Source organism: Limanda limanda, chromosome 4 (genome assembly GCF_963576545.1).
Source record: "Limanda limanda chromosome 4, fLimLim1.1, whole genome shotgun sequence".
NCBI classification, from domain to species: Eukaryota; Metazoa; Chordata; class Actinopteri; order Pleuronectiformes; family Pleuronectidae; genus Limanda; species Limanda limanda.
Window position 1 is genome coordinate 7,544,173 of NC_083639.1, and position 21,921 is coordinate 7,566,093.

General features: G+C 42.9%; 1 protein-coding gene across 1 annotated transcript; it reads left to right on the forward strand.

Annotated features, from left to right (window-relative positions):
- Positions 1-6,106: 6,106 nt before the first annotated feature.
- On the forward strand, positions 6,107-19,933 carry igsf8 (immunoglobulin superfamily, member 8). Its single transcript, XM_061069938.1, has 8 exons — positions 6,107-6,233; positions 6,365-6,539; positions 10,735-11,115; positions 12,671-13,135; positions 15,815-15,993; positions 16,964-17,216; positions 17,815-18,273; positions 19,179-19,933. The coding sequence occupies exons 2-8, from the start codon at positions 6,485-6,487 to the stop codon at positions 19,304-19,306; spliced, it is 1,920 nt and encodes a 639-aa protein (XP_060925921.1). The 5' UTR covers positions 6,107-6,233; positions 6,365-6,484; the 3' UTR covers positions 19,307-19,933.
- Positions 19,934-21,921: the final 1,988 nt, after the last annotated feature.

A 21,921-nucleotide genomic window follows, 5' to 3' on the forward strand; every position in this document is an offset into this window, starting at 1 on the left:
AGAAAATGGCAATCTCGGGGTTACGGATTTTGAAAAGAATATTTTTCAAACTTTTTAAAGCAGTTACACAACCATACGTATTTGTTCTGCTGTATACATGACACGCTTGCACTGTCCATATTTATACCCACAACCATTCCAACTTTGAAATGCTACTTGTGGCATATTGTGTCATCTGCATTTGTTTAGCGTTTGCTATAGTTGCCATCTTTCTTCCATAAAACACTGCCAGTCAGTGCCCATGTATCATCACCTTCGCACTCAGCCTCACACCATCTCTGGCCCATCGCCCGTCTTTGTTGTGTGCGGTCGTCTGGATGAGGGCGGAGGGGGGAAGACCAGCAGTCAGACCACTGCATGTGTTTCCAATTCCCCCTTGTAGACCTTCGCCTCTCCGCTTCTGGCCTCCTTCTACGCTTCCATCTCTCCTCTCCTCTCCTCTTGCGTGTGCCTGTCTCCCTCCTGTCCACCAAATTGCCCATTAGACTTAATATTTGTCGATCTGCCAGCCTGCCTGCGGCGTGGCGGCTGGCGAAGACCATCCTCCAGTTCATGCCAATTACACCATGGGAGACCACTTCTAACAATTTAGACACACACACGCGCGCACACACACACACACACACACACACGCACACACACACACACACACACACACACACACACACACACACACACACACACACACACACAGTAGTCTCCACACTTCAGAGGACATTACATTAACTAACATTGAATACCTTGTCTAAGAGTCTCGCTTAACTGTTAACCATAGTTCCCTAACCCTAACCCTGACCCTAACCTTAACCTTAACCTAAACCTTAATTAAACTTTAACAAAAATCTCACCTTAACTTTAATCTAACTTAAAACCAACTTTTATCTCAACTGTAAACTAAGCTTATTATCCCTGCCCTTAATTTAACATTGACCTAAACTTAACCTTAACCTAAAAAACGTGTCTTAAGATTCAATGACACACACACACACACAAACACACACACACACACACACACACACACACACACACACACACACACACACACACACACACACACACAGTTTTCCATCCATACATTAAGCACACATTGTTTCTGGTAAAACTTTCTTGTATTCTGTTAGATATGAGTAGATATGAGTGGCCTTTGTACAAAGAGTTTTAACTTTTGTGGAAAGTTTGATGATTGTCAATCATGCAGCTGAAAAATAAAGCTGAAAAAATATAGTTCATCGAGGGACGATTAAACATCTGGTTTTACCCGACAATACGTACATGAGTGTTGTTGATGCTTTTTTAAAACATCTCTTTTATGGGACATTTGTAAAACTAAAAAAGTCCTTTGTTCCAAGAAAAAAAACCGACTGATCAAGTTAACACATTTCGAGCCCAAGACACTGACCAAAAGAAATCAAACGATGCGGTCCAATGCTAAGCTAAACATTGTTATTGCAGTCTGTAATAAAGAGAGGAAACCTACAAAACCAGAGGCCCTCTGAGAGAAAGTTATTAATATCCTGTCAGCAGTAAGTTAGCTGTACGTGTACATGCCCCCTCCTCCTTCTCTTTGTTTTGTCTAGCAGTGGTCCTTACCACCGCTGCTGGCTGAGCGTGTCCCCCCCCGCAGCGGCCAGACGGAGACACGGCACGGTGATAAAACTGCTGACAGGAACGCAGAACAAATGGAGCCCATATATATATATATATATATAGTACATGCGTACATGTGGAAGGATGACATGTATGGTCAGTACCAGGACGTGTTTCTTGATGCACTGTATCTATATGCAACAGACATAAACCGAGGAAGTATTTAGACTGAGGTTAACACGAGAAATCGGGAAAGGATGGTGACGTGGAGAGAGAAACAAACAGAGAGAGAGAAATGTAGTGTGTGTGTGCCAATGAAAATACTCTTAGAGCAACATGGGCAAAATGAATGAACCTAAGTTGTCCGACTACGCTTGTATGTACAATGAGAAGCGATGCCACCCAGAGTGAGAGGATCCTCTCTGACAGGCATGGTGAGGACTGCACTGTTTGCCTGGCTGTAGTAACTGAGTGCAAAGTAATTAGAGACCATCTCCAGTAGGTCACAGTTTAGTCTGTAGTGGCCTTGAGAGAGACAGAGTGGGAGTGAGCGCACAAAGAAGAAGGTGAGAAGAAAGACGGATAGGGAAATGAAAGAAGAGGGAAAAGAGATGCTTCATCCTGGAGAGGAATTACGTTCTGCTCAGATAAATGGAGCGCACGCCACTGAGTCAGCACAACACATGATTGTCTAGTTCTGATTGACTAGTTCTCAAACTCAAACTAAAAGCCAGTGAGAAGAACTGGGTCTTTAGCAGTGATTTAAACATTTGGTCTGAACGGTTGTGATATCAAGAGGTTAACTGTTACAGAGGTTAGGGGCAGCCACTGTAAAGGCCTGGTGATCATCTGTTTTTGAGCCCTTAGATCCTGGGACATCCAGAAGCATCAGCTTGGTGGACCTCGGTGTCCTGGGGCCAACAGGCAGACAACATGGCTGACACCTACATCACCGTGCTGCCTTAAAACATATCGAGAAAGTACAGCACCAAACTTAAAAGGGTTCTTCCCAGGATCCGTTCCTCCATGAAACTAGTTGTTCTTGCATAATCGAACAAATAAAAAAAACACGGGTGAACACATAACCTCTTCGGCGTAGTTAACAAGCCATAAACAATTAGAGAAAACACACCTAAAGATCTTAAGATTTTCCGATTGCCTGTCACGAGTAATACACAGACAGATCAATGCAGCTTTCAGAAGTGTTTTTCCCTGGATGTGGTTCAGGCTACATCGTTCTCCAACTGTCCAACTCAGTTAATAACTGCAATACATTGGAAGCCGTACGAGTGAGGAAGTTTACTCTGCATGTGTGCCATCCCTCAGCGCTGGTGGAGGCTCCTGCTGATGTCTGCATATCCTGCCTGCCGCCTTGTTAACCCAGAATACCTAAATGACTTCCCCTCTCTGACTGTCAAGCCACACTGTGAAGTCATCCATGTTTCCATGTAGCCTTAAGCGAGGAGAGGAGGAAAGGAAACAGGCTGGACAACAACTGGTTCACTGGAAAGGAAAGGAAGGAAAGGGAACCAAAGGAATTGAAACAATAGGAAATGGCTGGAGGGCCACTGGAATGGAAAGGAATGGTAACGATAGAAAGGCTGTAGGACCACTGGAAAGGAAAGGAAACTACAGATAGGCTGAGGGCCACTGAAAAGAAAAGGAAAGGAAACTAAAGACAGGTTGTAGGACAACTGAAAAAGAAACTAAAGACAAGCTGGAGGACCACTGAAAAGGAAGGGAAGACAGGCTGTAGGACAACTGGAAAGGAGAGGAGACTAAAGACAGGCTGTAGGACAACTAAATGGAAAGGAAGGAAAACTAAATGCAAGCCGAGGACCACTGGAAAGGAAAGGAAGGGAAACTAAAGACAAGCTGAGGACCACTGGAAAGGAAAGGAAACTAAAGACAAACTGGCACCACTAATGAGGTGTGCTCTGATGGCATAAATCTCTCCAGAGGGCGAAGTATCTGAATGGCTGCGTCCTAGATGAACATATACTCAGAACCACATATAGAACCATATCCTGCCCTGGTCAGCTGTAAAGTTGCCCCATTTACTATCTATGCTCTAATATTTCTCCTGACTCCACTGCAAGGGTGGAAAAATAGTTAAATAAGTGATTAGACTCATTTATTGCTCTTCCTTTGAGGGAAATGCAAATAAAATGGAGACAGAGAAGGCGGGAGTGGAGCAGCGCTGCTGTTACAGGCCACAGAAATGTCAGCTTGGTTTTATCGCTGTTTTACATCACTGTCGGCTCATGGAAATTATTGCTAAAAAGCTCATGTGTGAAGGATTCAGGTTTTAAGGTTGGATATCAATATAGTCACATGCAGTACACACTCATTTAATTAACTGTGATCTAAAGATATCACCACCAGAAAACCAAAAACATCAATCATGTATAATGTTTTGGTTAAATTCTCTTTTTCTTTTCATTATTTTGAAGCTTTCTTTGTGGGGGCACATTTAGGGTCCGTGAACATGATGTTAAAGTGTGGAGCGTTCAGTAGGGCAATTGAATGTCGCCACCTGGTGGTTGAATAGAACAGCCCCTAACTCAATGCAGTGACTCGTGCATGACACCTAACTGTGAGCAAATGCGAGTAAATGATGATGATAATAATAATAATAAGTATAAAACAACAATATGAATTAAATAAACAAGTATTCTGACTTTCATAGGACACCAGGTTTAAAAATTCTTGATATGATAAGTGACTGAGAATGTTGCAGGTGGCAATGACTTCATTTTCTATGGGTCACATGCACTAAAGTAACCCAGCAATAGACTTCTTTTCAAAGCAGGTATTTTGATTAGTCATAGTTGGAAAAGTACCATTGTTATCAATATCTGTAGTAGTAATAGTATTGGTATCATTAACCATGGCTCTGTAAGTATTCTACTGAGGCACAACAGCGTGACAGAGAACCGACATTCACAATCGCACAGTAATCCTATCGCTTCCACCTTTCATTCTCTTGTTGGGACGTGTCAAAATCAGAAAAAAAGACCGGTTGTGTCAGATGTGTGGGTCAGTGCACGTACAAGCACACCCACCGTGCATGCACAGGCACATCTAATGTGTAAAAAAAAATGAAAATGCATTTCCCAATGACGACTCTAGAAATAATAGTCTATACTGTGTGACATGGAAGTATCACATTAAAGTGAGATATAACAGTATAGATATAGATAAGACCGGGTTAATGATAAGAATAGGTAGAGTGAGAATTATGAGTGAGTGATTCTCCTCTGAAATATCTCCAATAAGAGGAAGTTTAATAGTTGGGCCTCCTGTTGTGATAAAAAAAGTATAAAAAATGTAAGCTGCTACAGATCATTTACATATTTATTTTAAAAAAGGATCTATGCTTGAGACTTCGTAGTTTCACTGACATTATCTAAAAAAGGAAATAATCTCTTCTTCTCCTGATGCCTGTTGATAAAATGATGCCACTGTATTATAGATCCACAGTATGAAGTAATAAAAACAACTTCCCTGTCACCAGTGGTAATACTCCGCTTGAATATTTATGAAGTACTATACTGTTCCCCTTTAAGCCACTTTTTACTTGAGTGAATACAATTAAAAGTAATATTGAATGTTTTATGCACAGGAGCTCTGTGAGTGTGTGGAAGTTGGTGCTGCTTCATGAAATGTAAGGGGACTGTTTGGCCTTACAATCATATGAGCTCTCTGGGTTCCCTTCTGGTTGTATATAGATCAAACTAGATTCACATCATGAAAGTCCATCCATCCATCTTTTATCTATACCGATTATCCTTGGGTGGGAATTGTAAATGTTATATAATACATAATAGTGTATAATAATTATGATTATTATATATATTATGATTATATATATTATGATTATATATATTATTATTATTATCCATCCATCTATTATCTATACCGATTATCCTTGGAGGGTTATGGTTGGGAATTGTAAAGTTTATAAAACACATAATAGTGTATAATAATAATTATAGAGACATATATATATTATTATTAGTATCCATCCATCCATCCATCTATTATCTACACCACTTATCCTTTGAGGGTCATGGGGGGCTGGAGACACCATTATTATTATTAGACAGAAAGATAGATAGATAGATAGATAGATAGATAGATAGATAGATAGATAGATAGATAGATAGATAGATAGATAGATAGATAGATAGATAGATAGATAGATAGATAGATAGATAGATAGATAGATAGATATTATAATTGATCCCAAATTGGGAAATTATTATTACTATTATTAGTATTGTTTTTAACCCACCTTATTTCGCCTACATGTGTTTTTCTATAGCGCCCTCGTGCGGTTTAATCCTGTCTGCCTCTCTCTTTTCAACACTCCATTGTCATTGGTTCAAAATGCCATCGTCCCTATTTTAGACCAATGGCACCGGTTTGACTGTTTATTTTATTCCTCATGCATGCTCCTCCCTCTTTCCTTACCAGCCATCCCTCCTCCTCTCACACACACACACACACCCTAATAATCACCCCCTGCGATGCCAACCCGCCCCACGTCCGGACCGCACGGCTCGCTTGTCTGATCGCACCACTGACCCGGGATAAGGTGCTGCAGCAGCGGGCGTGCTGAGGGAGATGCACCGGAGACAAAGGTTCCTCCATCTTCACTCCTGCACTAACACTGATTCTCTCCGCAGCGAGGGCGCCAACTCCCCTCTGTTCTCTGCTACATTGTGACACATGATTGTTTCTCCTCCTCCTCCTCCTCCTCCTCCTCCGGCAGACGGTCGCTGTGCACGCTGGGTCGGTTCCACTATGATCGGCGGTGGAGAAGCGCGGAGAGAGAAGTCTGACTCGACCTAATCCAGCAGGACACCGGCCGAGGAGGGAAGAGGGGGGGGCGATGAGGAGCACGATGGCCTCGATGAAAACACCATTATTCCTGTTCCTGCACTGGGGTGAGTGAGAGCACGATGTGTGTGTGTGTCTGTGTGTTGTCCTGGAACCTGTTCGATCTGCACACAGCACCAGGCACAGCCACAGCCATCTGTCACATGATGGACCCTGTGTGCATTTGCATGATTGTTTCTTCATGTGCAACAGTGGGATTATTAATTCAGTGATCACCTCCAGCACGGGGCTTTTAGTGTATCATGATTCAGTCTGCAGCAGTTAAGTCTGTGTGCAGCAGGATACTCCTGGATCATGCGTGGGGGGGTCATCAGCCTCTCTCACCATCCTGTCGCCTGTGTAGGTGTTATAACTTTAGCCAGAAGATAGATAGATAGATAGATAGATAGATAGATAGATAGATAGATAGATAGATAGATAGATAGATAGATAGATAGATAGATAGATAGATAGATAGATAGATAGATAGATAGATAGAGACAGTCAAACACAAGAGCACAATGCCTTTATTTGTATAGCACTTATCTGACAATAATAAGAGGTCAGGATAGGTCAAGGGTTAAGTTCACTGCAGTGAGATGAAAGTCTCACCGCCAGAACGACTACAAAGCTGTCATTGTCCAGAAGTATGTGCTAATGGAGATGTTGACAATACAGAAAGACACAAGTAGCCGAGGCAGAGTGTTGAAGCCAAATACAAACACAGATTTAAAGATAAATAACTGAAGCTATTCAAAGTTGTGCATTAGACCGACAGAGCCTGTACAGTTATGGGACAGCATATGTAAGTGTATTGAAATAAGTGAAAACAATGAAAGAATAAACTTTAAATGATAAAACTAGAGAAAGTATAAAAAGTGACTGATGGGGTCGCCGTCAAGTTTATTACATATATACAGACACAGGTGCTTTTTAGTATTTGTTATTACTCGTAATAACTTTTTTTCTCATCTGCCTGGTTTCAGTTTGTCAGAGAAGCTTTTAGTTTTCTTTCATGTGAACTCACCATAGCAAATACCCATAAACTAGTAATGAAATGTATAAAGTATTGAAAAGTAGTGACATTTCTATATGAAACACATGCACCTGTTGGAAAAAGTTATTCGCTTAAGAAGACTTTTCTGTGAGAGGTGTTCTCGCATAGGGAATATAAAATAGAGGAAATACATATGCCAAGGCAATTGGCCACTTTATCACTATATTGCAAATATGTGTATTACATCAGATACATTTACCATGCACATAGAAAAGTTCTGCAAACTGTTTACATTAAATGTAAGCAGAATAAAGTTGAAATAAGTATTTGTTGCCATCCAGTAAAAGAATAAAGATCGGCTCCTTAATAAATACATTTATTTTGATTCTCAGAATCCGGCTCTTTTAGCAGATGGGCACAGAAATGTTGAAAAACGCCCTTTATCCTAATGTCAAAGAAAGGGAAAACACATTCCTGGATCTGTCCTCGGATCCAGATCTGCAGCAACATTTTATGGGTTCTTCCATTTCCGCATCCTTCCAGCAAGTTCCCTCCTAATCCATCCTGAAGCTTATCAGGTGGTCCTGTCCTGTAAATTATCTCCTCAGTGGAGATAATTAACCAAACCAAAGCAAAGTGCCTTAAAGTTAAAAATGTGCTTTTATTACAGGTTGAATACAGAACACACCAAAGACAATAAAGCTGGTGCTCTGAACTGTGCTTTGATAATTTGTATAATTTGACAGTTTGGACAGAAGGAGAATGTGCACATGTCTGACTGACACAGTTTGTAATCCCCCTGCTCATAGTTTTGATAATTACATGAATCTGCTGTAATAACCAAACAGACTGGCTTTCATGGGACTGAATTGTAAGGGCGTGCATTGTCTTCCTCTATGTGGGTCCCTCATAAGAAAACGGGCCCCCCCCCCCTTCTTGTCGCAGTTTCTAATCCAGACAGAATTGAGCATTGTGACGAGCGTTGGTGTCCCCCCCCAGGCCTATCAGCCAGAGCCCAGTGTTAATTAGGACTTGATCCGCTTAAGCCTCCCACTAGTCTCCCATGTCATTATCTGTGGGCGTGTTGTTATCGAAACGAGGTTTGGCCTGTGGGAAAGCTCCAGTTGTTTTTTAGGACCGACAAACCCACACACACATAACACACACATATACACGCACACGCAGATAAGGAGTGCCAGAACACACCTGTCGGGTTTTTCTAGTTTAGGTAGTTTAAAATAAATGGGTGTGGCCCTTTTGTTCAGTAAGTGGGCGTGTGTTTGTGTTTGTTTTTTGACTGTCGCGTAGAGATACTTGCATCTCATTAGCTTTGGGAAATGACAAGGTTATTCCACCACATGCAGATTAGCATCAAACCAGGCTTAAAGATGTCTACTGCTGTTTAGAATATCGTAAGTCTTCTTGGTCACAATATTTAGTTTTCAGCTTGCCAAAATGTAATTTGTTTATTTAGGAGAACCTTACCTACTTATCTTTCATCTCACTGGCTGGTTACTGCAACAAACAACTGTCAGATTTGTAATTGCCTCAGCCAAGGAAGTCATATTACCTATTAGTATTACAAACAAAATTTGACCACAAAACTTGGTGAAAGGATGTAGTATGAGACAGGATCCTGATGAAAATATCAGCCAACTTGAGAGGACTGGGATTTATGAGCGTGCATTTAGCAAATTAAACTCTGGATTTAGTGAATTTAAATGTTCATTTGGGGACTGCTGAGCCTTAACGCAGTTAATGGATTCTACTGAGGGCCGTTCTAGTTTATTTATTTAACTTCCATGGTAAGGGTTAGGGCTTCTCTTTATTTTGAAGCTAATCTTTTAATTAAATGTTAACTCTTGTTATTTGCATCGTCTTTCTTTTATTTAAACAACAACATATGGATTATCCAGTGGCGAGCAACACCAGGAGGAAAAGTTTCAGCCTTTCACAGACTACACATCTCTGAATAAACTTCCAAGCATCACCAGGCTTAAAATTCATACTTTACACACAGTAGGTAGAAGTGAAACACATTTGCATAGATCATCTTTCTCAAGATTAATTTGTGTTTGTAATCTTTATGCCATCGCAGATAAGACTTCTTTGAACAGAGGAAATGATTAACCATGTGTGAATTTCCCTGTCGTGTTTTCTTGTAAAATGGTGTCATTTACCTTTTGACGGACTCAGTATCAGATTGAGTGTTTTGCAGAAGTATCACAAGAGAGAACTGGTGGCATGAGAGGTTTCAGGACCTGAGGCTTTGGAAGAGGGTTTCACTCCTGAAAAACTGGAGTCTTAGCCCAAAACTGTTTCAGAGACATTCTATGGGGGAGTGGGGGGTTATGTTGCCAGATAATGAGGCAAGTAGACGTAGTGAAATACAATGAAGCTCAAACCTGCTGGAAGCTCGCTGGTCTCAGACCTGAGGCAGAAACAGAACACTTCAAATCTGCCACGTTACCAGACTTCCATTTAACAGGATGTGCTCGGCCCCCAGTACTGTTTGTATAACTCAACACAGTTTCACCTGTTTCTAAATGTAAAGCTGCTCACTTCCTTGCTCCATTGCCGTAGTTATTTACAGAAGTAAGAAACTGTTCACAAGCTGGGCAGAATATTATAATCTCTGTTGCTGTATTAGGAGCAGAGATGCTGCTGTGGAGTTATTCAGATTCATGTATGTTAAGTGTGCGTTTTATGTAGAGATAAACCAATACTGGCTTTGGATACCACAGTAAATGTAGACCTTATACTAAAGGAAATAATAATAATAAAGCCTTTTTTTGGACAAACAATTAATTGTGATAAGAATCAGCAGATCAATTGATAATGAAAATATATTTGTATCACATGCACGTTGTGAAACACAGCCAGTACCTGCTAATATGATGTGTATCTCCAGCACACTTACTAATGTTCTATCTTTAGTGAACTGTTCCTTCAAATCCTAATTAGTGAATATTTATGGCAGAGGAGAGTAAAGATGCCCTCTGAGACGATTGTAGTTCATTTATTATGCACATCAATCTGTTCGGATGAAGCTGGTCCAGCCCTTGGCTCAGTTGCTGCATTTATTGAATTGATTCTCTGTTAGCCCGTCATCAGCTCCGGTTATTGATCAGTGAGAGCATGTACCCAACATGCTGCGAGGCAACACCGTGACCCACACACATTCACACTGCTTCCATTACTTTCCCCCTTGTCACGTCTTTCATGCTCTCTCTCTCCCTTTCTCTCTCGATATTTTTCCTCCACAGTGCTGCAGTGTGCTGTGTGTCGCGACGTCACCCTTCCCATTGGGAACCTCTACCGAGTTGCAGGGTTCCAGCTCTCCGTGCCCTGTGTGGTGTCAGGATACGACGGCCCGCGCACACAGGATTTCGAGTGGTTCCTGTACAGGGACGATGCAGGTGGCAAGCAGCTGGGCGTGGTGTCCACCAGGGACAAGGGTTTCCCCTACGCACCCTTCCAGGCCCGGGTGAGGAACGGGGAGGTGAGGGTCGAGAGGGATTCTGGGGACCGGGTCCGACTGGTGATCCAGAGGCTCCGCGCCGACGACCAGGGGAAATACGAGTGCTACACACCCAGCACAGACACTGCCTACCAGGGAAACTACAGTGGCTCAGTAACTGTCAAAGGTAAGATATAATGTATATATATTTGTATAACTCAAATCAAAGTACGGCTTCAATAATCTATACTTCTGTCATTGTAAACAAATCCCACAAAAAGACCCCAAAATAATGATGTAGTCCATATGTCATGGATGGATGGATTATCTTTATTGTCCCCGAGGGGCAATTTGGATTACTGCAGCGGTCAACATCAGTGCACACAATACACACAATAAATAAGACATGCAGGACAAAAGTACATGTGAGGGAGGGGCTGTGGTAGATTACAGCCACTAAATTATGTTTCACTGGGATAAAGCCTTGACCACAGGTTTCTGGTACTTCTTGTTTTATCATTATTATTGCAACAGAGAGAAGAAAGATGAAGCTGTTGTTCCTGTCCTCTATATAGGAAATGCTTTTTTTGTGTCTGATGGAACTGATATAAGTGTGGTTGCAGCACAAAATATAGAAACACATTAAGTATTGCAAGCTGGCATTTGAATATCTGCTCGGATCACATCCTTTTCTCATCTATTTTTTGATCAGATTAAAAAAGGAAATGCTCATTTTCCCACTGCACATTATAGAAAGAACGATAAATGGATTTATGGTAGACTTTATTCATCTCTGGGAATAATAATAACGATAACTGGGAAGATCCCATTTTACAACAGCAAGGTATCAAGCACAAAACACACCATATGAAACATATGAGAAAATACTCCAGTAAAACTATGCAAAATAATATATATACTAATTATATAATTTAATCTAATCAAATTGAATATATATACTTAGTGTGAGAGGTTGCAATTAGTTACCAATAATGTGCAGTGAACTCAGAATATGGTAACAGGAGGTTTTTATTTTATTTTTGTTCATGGCTGCTTGTGTTTGTACATTCGAGATCTGTGGTTTCAGTGGTGTAATCTCTGAATCACGAATCCTCCGTCACAGAGTTTTAAAGCCGTACCGAGTTCTCAATGCAGAGAGATGCCAATCCTAGTTTCGCTGTGACATACAAAAATTCTGTCACAGAGGTGTTGACGTAAAATGAAAAGATTTTATCAGCATCTTTGCTCTGAGTCGGCCTGATGGACGACATTTTCCAATGATTAATTATACCATGTGTTTAACTTGGTGCAAGACTACATTCCTCTTTCAAGGCTCCCATTTATATTCCACCATCTGGAGTCTGTGCTCTTCTTTCTGTTTCCCTTTCCCTACACAAACTTCACTCAGACTCAAATCCTTTTGCTCACACTGTCCAAAATATTTAGGGGATTTTACACCGTCAATATCGTTGTTGAATCTTTTTCTATTCATCAGTTTTCCTTGGGAAGATGCTTTGGTTTTGCTGCTTGATTTCCTCATAACAGATTGCTAATCCTCTCTCTAAAAGGCTCCGAGTCTCTCTTAGCAACGTTATTTCATGATTCACTTCACTGTAAACATAGAAATGTCAATGAGGAACACAGGCAATAGAAATTTGCACATTTGTTTTCCTCCCATCTGGCTCCTGCAGCAGCTTGATGTAATGTAATTGTGTGTGTGTGTCTTCTTTGCTCACCGACAGTGATCCCGGACACACTCCAGATCAGCTTCACCCGCTCGCTCACCGGCCAGCCCGTGCCGGAGGGGGCGGAGTTAACCCTGACGTGCTCATCCAGCATCCGGTCGGAGCAGCTCACACATCTCTCCATCATGTTTGGGAAGCGTGGCGGTGCCGAGGCCCCGGGGGGCGGAGCCGGAGGAGGGGAGGTCAGCACCGTCAGAGAGATCATCGCCATCGACAACCTGCTGGGGATCGTCCCCGGGCGTTCCTACAAGAAGCGCTACGACAATGGCGAGATCACGCTGGAGAAGAGGAACGGAGAGGGCGGGCAGGACGTGTACCTGATGAAGATGAGAGCGGTCCAGCCAGACGACGCCGGCTCGTATTTCTGTGAGGCCACGCAGTGGATCCGGGACCCCGACCGCTCGTGGCAGAAGATCGCACAGAGAACGCTGGATATTGGCAACTTGACTGTTCAGCAACTAGGTCAGTGGGACATGGAAATGAGTGCTAACATTTCCCCATCCAGGTCGAGGTCAGACTGAAACAAGCACATTGCAGAACAGCTGATTATTTGATGCGGCGGTCATTGTTCAAGAAAAACATGAATTGAAATATGGCGAGTTTGGTAATATATGTTATCGCAGTAGGGAAAGAGGATGCGGTATAATAAAGTCGGCTGCTGTGGTCGCAGAGTAAGTCAGGGATAATAAAACTGAAACATCTGAAGTTTGGTTTCGACTAATCACCTCAAGGCTCCTGATTCGTTCTCGCTCGTAGCCAAGGAGCTGGCGTCAGTCGGCCTGGGCTTCAGTGCTGTTGAGCACACTGGACGTTTTCCAGATTTCAGAATCCAACTCTAGATGTTTGTGTTATTTAGAGCGTTACTGAACGTTGAGCTTCCTGGAGCGCCGACTCAGCTGTTTGCTGACTGTCTGCATAGGCAGTTGATAAAGTAACTGGAGACACGTCTGTTTTTAACTGCTTGGATACATTAAGTGTTGGCATCACTAATTGGCTGCCTACTTGGTTGGGTGGACGTCTGATTGTTCACGATGCGTCTAAATACACTTCATTTGTTTTGATATCAATTATTCTGCGAGTGATTTTAGACGTGATTAATAAGGGAACAGTTGGGCCTTGGTGGAGGTTTGAGCTCCACTGAGTGACATTCAAGTTGTTTTTCATCCAGTGATTTATCCTCTTGTCCTAAACACTAGAGATGCAGAAAGGCAGCAGATTTATGATCGGGAACTATCATTTTTAGTTTGGGCAGTTTTTCTTAAAAAGCAATCAATCAACAAAATAGGAAGCAATCAATTTCCTCTCGGCTGGGTAATTGCAGCTCTGTCGGCTGCCCGGCTACGCCAGTGACACGCTGAATGCTCGGCTGCCTTGTTGATCATCCAGGCGGATTTTAAAGGTCGATAGCAGACCGGCCTGGCAGCTGGATAGCTGCCTGTTGCCTGCACACTCGGCCCAGTTTAATTTCTGAAGCGCTCGTGTAGATCTGAAGGATTAAGTAATCTCCCCCCCCCCCCCAGCCTCGGAGAGGATGACTGTCCATTACTTTCAGAACAGCACAGTCCTTCCTCAACAACCCACTGGAAAGGGAAGTTGACCTCTCACATGCATTGTTTGCTCATGAATGTTTTACCATCCCTGTTTCGCCCTTTATTTCCGACTTCTGATAAGAACAAGTGTAAGACCTGGACGGAATTGATTGACTCATTATATCCAAAGGTTGTTTTATTCATCATTCCTGGTGAAAGGTAAAGAAACTAATTAGTAGTAAGTTACTACCTAGTGAAGCTAAACGTTATTGAGGTCATTCTTTATGCATTGTTTCTCACAGACGCTGACAAGCACAGCTTCATTGTGTATTTTCTGTCTGACTCACACAATGGTCCGACACGTCACCTTTTGTTTGTGTAAATAATGTGTCTATTATTGTGCAGAAAGAGAAGTTGTCTGTGTTTAGAGAAGTTTCAAATGAGGCTCTGCACACACCCTGGATCAGCAATGTTCATATCCTTTAATCATATCAACGACATTTTCATCTAATTAAAAAAAAAGTGACATCTTTTACTTAATTAACATCTCTGAATGCAAGAAAGGGATTTCATCGTTTTATTTATCAAACAAATAATCTAATATTAAATCTTTGATTGGTATAATTCTATTATTAAATATTAGAAAGGAGAACATTCTTGTTATAATTAATCAAAAGTATAACACTGTTACTTAATTAATACTACTTCATTATTTCCTCGGTTCCTGCCAAATGGTAGAGCCTTGGGTTATGGGAAACTGGAGACTACTAAAAATATGACGGTGGTGTTTTAGTTAATAAAACGACAGTGTATTTAAGTTCAAGTAGAGCACACTGTATCTGACACCAGGAGGAAATCTGCAGAAGACGCAGGTTGACAGATGCATGTCCTGATAAGAACAGTGCACAGTGGTTACAACCGTCACACCCAGCCTTTTGGACTGGGAATACCTGACCGGATTTATCTTTTTCTTATCAGCAGAGCAGAGCCCCTGGAACCAGCCAAGTACCAGGGGCACGGAAGACATGGTCTGTTAGAACAGAAAGCTGCGGCCTGACCTTCATTCCAGTTGTGAACACTGCAAACAAAATACAGAGTTTTGTTTGGTTTTAATATTTTTTAGATGCCAGAGATTCTAGTAATATCTTGGAGGAAAGTCTGGAGAAAAAACACACAATATGTTATGATCTTATCATCCTAATTATTCATTGCAAAAACCCTTCTGGTTTACTTTGCGACCTGTTATCGTGATTTTTACCCTCAGATTATGAACCACTGATATGGAAAGTCCAATACAGTACATGTACGGAAAATATGAATATGAAATCATTTTGTTCCATTTTGTCTCGTTCTATAATAACCAGTGGGTGACGTTTGAGGCATTGTGGCTCAGCTGACGTGATAATCCATTTTATCCCGACCATTAAACATGTGATGCACTAGAGAAGCTTCCTAGCTCGACCGCAGGAGTGATGCTCGGTGCGGTGCTGTAGATCACTTCCTGAGACATTTCACCGACACAGTCTAAGTGCTGGTTTGAGGTTTTTTAACCAAGACAGATTTCTGGTACTCGGACTCATTACTCTCTCCCTCTGTCTCTTCCTGTGTCCAGCCGAGTCCCTGAGTGTAACGTCCTCGCCCAGAGGGGAGGTCACCCAGCAGATCGGCTCTCCTCTCATCCTGACCTGTGAGGTGCTGGGGCTGCCCTCTGAAGTGACCTCTGGCCTGCTGGTGCAGTGGATGAAGAGGGGATCTGTGAGCAGCAGTGACGTCAGTAGCGGAGGAGTTGAGGTACATTCTCATCTCTCATGTTTTCAGACTTAAGCTCCTTTTCCACTGGTTTAAAGAAACCCACTGACACCCACTAACATCTGGCTTTTGTCTGCAATGGGGAATATATACGATAGGCATTCACTCCCGGGTCTAATAAATCAGTATCTACGTGGGTTTTATCGGCTTTTTCAATGGCAGTGATTGAAAATTAAACCTGGGTGAATGTGCTATTTTCTTCTTCTTCTTCTTTATTTTGGCAGTCCAGACGCTGACACTGCTGTTAGGACTCACATTGAACTTGTCTTGTAAACAGCCATGAATGTGTGTGTGTACTTCCACAGCGATCGTGCAAAAAAAAATGCAACACTGGCAAAACAGTGAGATCTCTGACGTGTTGATTTCAGCACATTTTGACGTCAAACACAAGTCTCTGAGGGGAGAACACACATATACAGTATATATACTGTATATAATGTTTTTTTTCTTCATTGTTATTATCAAATCGTATACTAACTGAAAAAAATGCCTATAAATGAAAAACTGCTTGCAGGGGCTTGAAATCTAATACTAATTATGATTAATGGTAAAATAATCGACAGTGAGTGTTATTTGCACTTGTAGTCACGGACGGGTGATTCATCATATGCACAATTAATCCTCATTTTCTGTCAGTAACGTTATTGTTGTGTGGTCATTCATCTAGAGGACAGATTTGCCGGTGGGGGGGCGTTCAAGTGCTGGAAGCAAAGTTTTGACAAAATTGATAGGAGGCTGCAAAAAGCAGCTTTTTCCATTAAAGACGTGAAGAAAGTGACTGTTAGTTTTTCATGACTCTGATGTTTGCTTGAGGTCATCACTCTGCTAAGCCACGACCTAGTTTCTCTGGCAGTAACATTAAGTATTCTCAGACTGGGAATGGAAATACACGTGATTTGTTTCAAGGCTTTTACTAGAAATCAACGCACACTGACTTTGTTTTAACCTTCAGGTGGAGGTGGCCAGGATGAGCACGGGCGGCGTGGTGAGCTGGGGCGATGACCTCAGCAGAGCGAGTGGCGGCTCCATGGAGAAAGTGGCGGAGGGGAAGTACGCTCTGAAGCTTTTCTCCGCCCGGCCGTCCGACACGGGGGTGTACCGGTGTGTGGTGAGTGTGTACGCCGGGAGGGCAAACCCCAGCCCGGCTACGGCGGCGACGCTCACCCAGAAGTCTGAGGGAGTCACGGTCAACCTGAAGACCAAAGGTGTGCGGCGTTACTCGTGTTCTCAGTTTGTTCTGTCATTGTTAGACAAATGAAGCCCAGGTGTGAGTGAGGAACAGAGAGTGTTAACACAAGTATTTGATAAAAGTAAAAATGTGTTACTGGATCTCGTCTAAGTGCTGTTTTCTGTCCACTGCTGAGTGCATTTCCTGTCCAGTCGCTGCTGTATTGTTGTGGTCTGAGGACGGATTAAAAAATCTGCTGAGTGTCCCCCCGGTGGTCTGGGCTTTGGGCCATTTGGCTGCGATGTGCTGGGCTCAAGTCTCCAAAAAAAACTGACCCATCTCCAAGTTTCTATTTCATTTGTAAAAATTAAATATTCATAGCTGCCTCCAAAAAAGCCATTAATGTTATGACATGTTTCACTTTGTGTTTTATGAACAGTGGTTTTGCTGAAAAAGGAATAAATAATAAGTTGTTGTCCTCTTCCAGTGATTATTTGGCTCAAGGGTAGAACACCAACCAACGATTCAATCTGCAGTGATTCCTCAGAAATGCATGCTGGCAGATCTCAGATCACATTATTGAAATGAAAACGTGTCTGTGTAGTTTAACCTCTATCGACCACTTCCTTTCACAGATGTGCTGGTGTCAGTCGCGGCTCAGCTCCCTCGGGGCCCGCTGCTGAAGAGAGGCAGCACCATCACCCTCATCTGCAACGTCACCGTGACAACCACAGGCCCCGCCCAGGTGCAGGTCCAGTGGCTGCGCTGGCCAATCCCGGCACCAGTGTTCAGGAGGGGACCGGGTTCAGCCGTTGACGTTGCTTCGTCAGAGGCCCCAGATGTATTGAAACCCACACAGGTGGCTGCTCTCATGTACGACGGCGTGGCGGACATCTACGTCAACGGCAGCGAGATCAGCATCGACCGCCTCTCGGCCATCAGCTACCGACTGAGGGTCCACGCCGCAACGATGGAGGATCAGGGCATGTATGCGTGTCATGCCGAGGCGTGGGGTCAGGACCCGCACGGAGGCTGGTACAACACGGGAGTCCGGGCGGAATCGAACGCAGTGACCGTTTACCTGTACGCGAGAGGTGAGTGTGTCCTCTTAGATTCTTCCTCTAAGATTGGATTTGATCTACCCGGGATCGAACCGACGGATCAAACGGGGATCAGGCCCCTGTTCGATCGGCCTTTGGTCGGTAAATATAACTGGAAATTCTCAGCATTTACTCTCGACCTTGAAGTGTGTCTACACATTCTAAGTAGATTGATTCTTCTCTTCATCCTTCGCAGACTTCAGGTCGTTGCTCCTCCTAGTTTTTGGATTTAAAAAATTTAGATTTGAGCTCAATCTCACTTGTTCCCATCCTGAGGGAAGTTGTGATTTCCTTACAGCAGCTATTTAAAATGAATGAAGGAACATATTTGAGATTCCTATAATGCGAGAGTCAATAATGCTGCAATTAATGATTGTTTATTTCCCATGAATAATATATTGAATATTTAAAAAGTAAAAATGCTTATTCAACTTTCCCAGAGCCCAAGCAGACATCTTGAAATTCTTGTTTTGTCAGACTCACAATCCTAAACCAAAAGATATTCAGCTTTCTGTCCCAAATGAAGGGATTCATCACATTTCAAAAAACTCAATAAAGAGATAAAAGAAGAAAAAGTACCTAAACCTTGACTTGAGTTTGATAAATTGAATCTGAAATAATTAATCCAGTAGCAATAAAAGATACATTTTCAGTTAATCAATGAACTGACGTTAATCTTCTACTTCTGGAGGTGGTTTGAAGGAAATGATCCTCAACACGACTTATGTAAAATGTTATTCTTATGAATATTGGTCCAATCCAGTTGCAGTTGAAACATCCAGAGTTTATCTCCATTAACTTGGTTCATCAATGTGTGTTTGTAGTTGTTTTGCAGTTTTCATACAATTGTGTGTTTTCATCACTGAACCCTTCCCTCTTATCTCCTCTCGTTTCCCCAGCTGCCGACCTCCTCCTCATCCCTCTGGTTGTCGGCGTCTCCTCCGCCTTGTTCGTGGGCATCGTCATCATCGCCACAGTGACCTGCTGCTTCATGAAGCGCCTGGCGAAGCAGCGCGCTCGGAAGTAGGTGTCCTCTGTCGGCGCCCGTCTGAAATCTGCTCGGTCACGAAGGGGCCGATGCTCAGAACACCACGGGTGAAATAACTTCAAGACTGAGCGAAGTGAGAAAAGACTTTGTGACCTTCACAGCTCATCTTCTGTGTTCTGACGTAAACAATCAATGCCAAATGATTCTGTTTTCTATTCTCTTATATTTTATATCCAAACCTCCTCTGGAAAAACAACGTGTTTTAGTGAGCGCTGCATCGCACACCCACGCCACCACTCCCACTCCTCGTGTGGGTAGACTAGAAACCAGTTTCCATGATAGTCGAACCCACTTTCTTCTCTATCCCCTTGTCCAAGCTAATCTTTCTGTTTAAACCGGAAAAAGGGTCAAAAGACAGAGGTACGATTTTGTTGATGAGGTCAAACGTTTAGATGTGAGTAACCGTACAGAGTTATAGATGTCCTCTAAGAAGTGAGATGCTAATGCTACATAGTTTGATAACGGTTCTAGTTCCTTACAAAACAAAGACCGTTCTGTTTTCACAAATACCACTCGTCTCTTCCTGAAACTGCTTGTTTTCCTTTTAGCACAATATCCCAACTCTGTCTAAATGTACACGCAGCTTCCAGCACTGTCACATGCTGTGGGGGGGGGGGGGGGGGGGTCCGCTCAGCCTCCGAGAAACTTAATATGAGCAGGGACCTTCCGGTGCTCGCGGCTCGGCGCTGCTTTGCATGTAAACAAACGACTCTGTCTGTGACTTAATAAGGAAGGTGCCAGCCGGGGGACTTTCTGATGCCAAGACCAATCGAGAACCAATTCTAAACACGAGCATTCCTCGGCACTGACTCCTCACGCTGTCGGGTTTTCTAAACGGACTTGTATAGATTCGACAAAGAGAAATGGAGGAGATCTCCATTATGCACTGAATGAAAAATGTAAATACTCTATGGAGTTTGGCTGTTTTTTTTTTCTTAATGTAAGTGAGAGCGTGCTGCGGCGCCATGTTGCTGTTAAGGGAGCACCTGTGATTAACAGTCTGCAGCCGTCTGCTCGGCTCGTTTGAAGCACTTGGACACAAATTGGAGCCGGGACCAAAGGCCCTTGGTTTCCTTCTTTTACTTGATTTTCTTCCAGCTGAAAAGTCGTTTCTTTGTGTATATTTGTGTTTTTGTGTGCAAATGAATGGCTCCTGACCAAGATAGAAAAAAAAAAAACTGTGAAAAAAGAGGTCCCTGTTTGTTTCACAGGAAAACTGTTGTGTTTTTTTTGCGTTTTGGATTCTTGTCCCCGAGGTGAAAAGTTCCTGAGCACTGCAGTCATATGACTAGTGACGCCTCACTATAGTCTTGTCATCATCTATCATCTGGTCCAGGCCACTCTTTTCCAACTGCCAAGGCTTTCTACAACTAAAGTCCCTGTTGCTGGCCTGTAAAAATCGGTGGGGCCGATTCACTCTGTGAACTCCATCCTCCTCTTCCTGCTCAAAGTAACACTTCAGTCAAAGCTCGGCCACTCGAGCGTTGCCGCATTGTTTGATAAAAGGTTTGATACATGTTGTTATCCAGCTCACAGGGCTCTCATTCAGAGTACTTCAAGTCTTTCTTTGGGGGGAGGCTTTTCTAAAGTTGCTTGCACTGAGCTGTACTTGACAGTCTTATCGTCTCTCCTCTGACTGTCTGTCCCCTGGTTGGTTTTCCACAGTGAGCCCCTGTCAAACTTGTTCACGATTATTATTAATGTTCACAAACGTTTGGGAATAAAAATCACATCTCCTGAGCCACTTTGTTCCAGATCAACTACTCAAAGCTGATTTGTCCCTCAACACAACCCACCCTCTGCATGCTTACACACACACACACACACACACACAAACACACACACACACAGCTAGATGCTCGTGCACTCAGCAGTGGCAGGATGGGGCTAGCTGGCATTTCAGATGGGAGTGAGTGAGTATCTGCGTGTTCTTCTCTAATCCCTCTTTATAGCTGCAGTGTGTCCTGCTGCCCTTCCCCCTCTGTGTGTGTGTGTGTGTGCGTATGTGTGTGTGCGTATGTGTGTGTGTGTGGCTCAGCTCCCTGAGAATTGCAGCCAGCTGTAAAAAGTGTAGCACACAGCATGCACAGTCTGAAACCTGTCCAAGTTGTGCATTTGTTTTCGAGATGTTTTTAAACCCCCTTTTTCTTCCACGTTGTAAATGTTTAGTTTTTGAATTGTTAACTTGCTTTAATCCCACTGCTCCTGAATGCATCTCGCTGCCATTGAAATGTATTAATTGCTTTGTTTCTTACGGTGCTTTGGCAAACCTGCCAGTTGATAAAACCAATAAACCGCTCTTGTCACTCGGGTTCTATTTGTCCTCTTCTTTTTTTCCCCCCGATAAGACAAAATTGTTTGCGGCACAGAAACTGGAAATGTTCCGAGGCCTCTGCAGGACGTCCCGAGGAGAGGAAAAGAACCCAGACTGACTGAGGACGTGTCCATGTGCATATTTTCCATCTTTATAGAAAGAAAGAACCAAAACATTTCTTGTGGTTCAGTGAGAACCGGCCAAGCAGGGGTTTGAATTTCAGCTCCAGTTAGCTCTCAGCAGTTTGTGATGCAGACAGCATGAACCATTTCTCATGTGG

Excerpts from the sequence above, each read along its gene's own strand:
- igsf8 (XM_061069938.1), top strand. The coding sequence starts at position 6,485 with ATGAGGAGCACGATGGCCTCGATGAAAACACCATTATTCCTGTTCCTG. Across the intron at positions 6,540-10,734 it reads ATTCCTGTTCCTGCACTGGG|TGCTGCAGTGTGCTGTGTGT; the intron begins GTGAGTGAGAGC and ends TTTCCTCCACAG. Across the intron at positions 13,136-15,814 it reads CTTGACTGTTCAGCAACTAG|CCGAGTCCCTGAGTGTAACG; the intron begins GTCAGTGGGACA and ends TCCTGTGTCCAG.